General features: G+C 38.3%; 1 protein-coding gene across 1 annotated transcript; it reads right to left on the reverse strand.

The window, feature by feature from the left end:
* Positions 1–775: 775 nt before the first annotated feature.
* LOC142225676 (uncharacterized) lies at positions 776–3,016 on the reverse strand. Its single transcript, XM_075295497.1, has one exon. The coding sequence runs from the start codon at positions 2,902–2,904 to the stop codon at positions 952–954; it is 1,953 nt and encodes a 650-aa protein (XP_075151612.1). The 5' UTR covers positions 2,905–3,016; the 3' UTR covers positions 776–951.
* Between the last annotated feature and the right edge of the window lie 451 nt (positions 3,017–3,467).

Below are 3,467 nucleotides of genomic sequence, written 5' to 3' on the forward strand. Positions count from 1 at the left end.
AAGCTGAAAAAGCGAAAAATTAAAATTTGCTTCCTAGAAGCAAGTACACAAAACCCAAATTTAAAACAGAATTGTGTCTTAAAAATGTCCTTTCATGTATTCTCCGCTTCTTTGGCTCGGAACTGGACATGCTTTTTTTCAGTGCGAGATGTTCTTTATTATTATGAATAAAAAACTAAGAACGCAGGTTCAAGTCTTACCAGCGGTGAGTTGTTTTATAAAATCTTTTTCTAAAAAAAATATATTTTTATGTTAAATATCGTTTTTATTTTGTTATTTTCCGCACATATTTTTTCTATAAATATATTAAACTCAACAGAATATTGAAATTTTTCGTAATTTGGCCAAATCTTCTTATAAGAACTTCCATGGACTGGCACAGCTTCAAATCCCCGCGGAGATGCGATTTTTAATTTTATTTTAATTGTTTTTTACATTTTTATTGATTTTCTATTCTTTTTTGCGACCTTTAATTGTTCAAAATTTAAATTTTCAACGGCCCAATAGAACTTAATCGAAAGTGGAAAAAAATTGGTGGAGCATTCCGGGATGGGCTTATGGGACACCATAAACTGATCAACAAATTTACATTGAAAAAAGATGCAAAATTCTCCAAATAAGTATTTGCAAAATTTTTGAGATTATATCTGTTTTTCTTTACTGTAAGGGGAGTTGCCTTACTTTAATGACATACGGCTTTAATGGAGGGACGCAAATTTCAATAATTCGTATCCTAGATTTAAAGCAAACAATTTTTAAATCAAATATTATGAACTTAGTTTTAATTAAAATTTCTTTATTTAAAATAAATTTGGCCTTAATATTGTGTATTATGTGTATCTTAAAATTTAAGTCACACACTCTTTCAATATTTGTTCAATGCAAATGCATTTACCCCATATTAAGGCCGAATTAATTGAAATCTATCTTTTATTTTAGTCGACTTAAAAGCTACATTGATTTCGATGGAGAGTTCTCCAACATTTTTGGGTTCTTCATTTTATTTGGTGAGACCGATCGATATAGGCGACGGATACTATTCAAGCCCATCTGTAAAGGATCTTCGGTTGTCTGAAAACTGAAAGTGTCGTAGTTAATTGGTGTAGTTTGATAGCCGGGATACTTCGGAGGCCCGTACATATGGTGATCGTGCGACGAAGGACCGTTATGGTACTGGCTGGTCATTGATCCGCTGTTGAAATTTTGAACATACGGAGAATGATGGTTTGGTATGTTCGCCCCTTCGTGTTTACCAATTACGTTCCCGGCAGTATCGTGAGGCATTGGATGAGAAGATGCATGTGCAAACACCATTGGAGTTTTATTTGTTAGCTTATTGGGATAATGCTTTCTCCCTTGTGCACTGGCATTTTCTGCATAGAAGTTGTAAGGAGCTATTTTTTTAGGAGCCGATTGATCCGATTGCATCTGCATAGATTGGCGTGAGAATTGTTGCTCTTCCATTTCGTGTTTAGAAATCGCATTGTGATGATTGTATAGAGGGTTATGTGAAGCAGGGTACCCCATAGATGGTCCAACTTGCTTTGGTGGATAGGAGATTTTGCCTTGCTCCCTTGGAGTTTGTTCATAGAAATTATAAGGAGCTATTTTTGTGGCAGAACCTTGCTGAGGTTCTTCATGCACGTGTCTACAGGTACCTTGGGCACATGGAGATGTGTGATGATTGTTTGAGTCAATCACCTTGTTTGAGTTTTGTGACATTTCGCTCCTATGGTTATGTTCTGGAGCTTGTGGAGCGTGATCCTTGTTGACTTTTGGGTGTTCATTTTCCTGCTTTGTATTCATCTTCTTATCTTGCTCTCTCGAATTTTCCTCATAGAAATTGTATGGTCCTTTTTTCTTGGGAGTCTCTCCTTTTCCATGTTTCTTGTTCTTCTCACCGATATATGCATATGCATGCGCCTTTGCATGTGCCAACTTAAAGGGGGCAGCATTCACTTTTTTCTTCGGAGACTGCTTTTTACGGGCCACCACAAAACTGACACTTTCCTCTTTGGTGCGCGATGTATACACCTTGGGCCGGTCACATTTGGTTTTGAGTTCCTCACTTAATTTCTGGAGTTTTTCTTTGGTTTTCGAGAGCTCTTTCTCAATGCGATCTTGTCTCATCTTCAATTCTTTCGACGATTCTGTTGTCGTTGTGGGTTGTTCTGTGGTGGTCTCTGCCTCAGTTACAGTGGTGTCTTCCTCGGTTACGGTGGTGTCTTCCTCGGTTACAGTGGTGTCTTCCTCGGTTGTCTCTTCTTGCTCTGGAGCCTTCGTGGTTGTATCCTCCTCAATGGGCGATGGCGTTGCTGGCCTAAAGCCAAAGTCTTCGAATGTGTAATTTTGAGTTCGCTGCAAGTGGGCCAAGTGCTCATGGTATTGAGGATGATCGGATGTAATTATCTCTGGGGGATCATGTGGGTTCATAACTTCATAGTGTGGTAGACCCAAGTCATAAGTCATGGCGCCATACTGATACACTCCATTCTTCAGGTTTTTCGGATCCTTGGCGGATTCCTTCAAATGGTTATCGTCCATGTGGTGGAAGGTGTTGTGATCCTTTTGTTGACAATAATGTCCAGTATGCAAGTACGAAGCCGTAGCACCTTGTGAAATTTGCGGAACCGTGGGCATTGCTTCTTGCTTTCCGTGACCCTGGGGTTGTGCTACATACATGTGGTGGTTGTCTCCGGTGGCCATTGGGGCCTGATTCGGTAAGTGGGTGTCGTAGGAAACCATCTGATGCTGATTGTGCAGCAGTTGTTGGTCCGGATGTTGGTAATGTGGAACATATGCTTGATGGATCTCATTTCCACCGCCTCCATTGTAGATGGCACCCAGTACTGCTGGTGCTAATGCACTGAATAATGCAAACCAATGAAATCTGCTCGCCAACATTGTTCTTTAGCGGAGCGTGTCAAAGATGATCTTTATTTTTGCTAGTTTTTGCTCGGCCCCAAGACAAGCTTAAATCGTTAACACTGGGTTTCAGTCTCTGAGTATGAAGCGTGATTGTCTGTCGATTAAATAAGTTTCGTAACGTTACTGCTAATCGATTTTTTCATCAGTTTCTTTTTATCTGCATATATATTGCGGATGGACAAAGATGAGCAAACAAAGATAAACACAGCACTTAACGTGGAAGTAACGATTCTAGAGATACCCTACCTCAAATGCAAAAGCGAAGACTTTGGTAAGGAAATGATATAAAAATTAATAAACGCCAAGACATTAAACTAAAAATATTAATAAAAAAACATTTGGATCTTAAGGTTGTGACATTTGTTAAATTATGTTCCTATTGATTTGTATTGATAGGACTTTCCATTTGGATTTTATTAACAAAGTGATTTACAGTCCATATTCCGACAAAAAAAAATAAAATGTGTATAGACTTCTTCCGAATATACACTCAAAAAAGTCCGTAGTTAAACTAAAGCTAAATTTAACTTATTTTTATT

The sequence above is a fragment of the Haematobia irritans genome, chromosome 2, assembly GCF_050003625.1.
Source record: "Haematobia irritans isolate KBUSLIRL chromosome 2, ASM5000362v1, whole genome shotgun sequence".
Classification (NCBI taxonomy): Eukaryota; Metazoa; Arthropoda; class Insecta; order Diptera; family Muscidae; genus Haematobia; species Haematobia irritans.

Excerpts from the sequence above, each read along its gene's own strand:
- LOC142225676 (XM_075295497.1), bottom strand. The coding sequence starts at position 2,904 with ATGTTGGCGAGCAGATTTCATTGGTTTGCATTATTCAGTGCATTAGCA.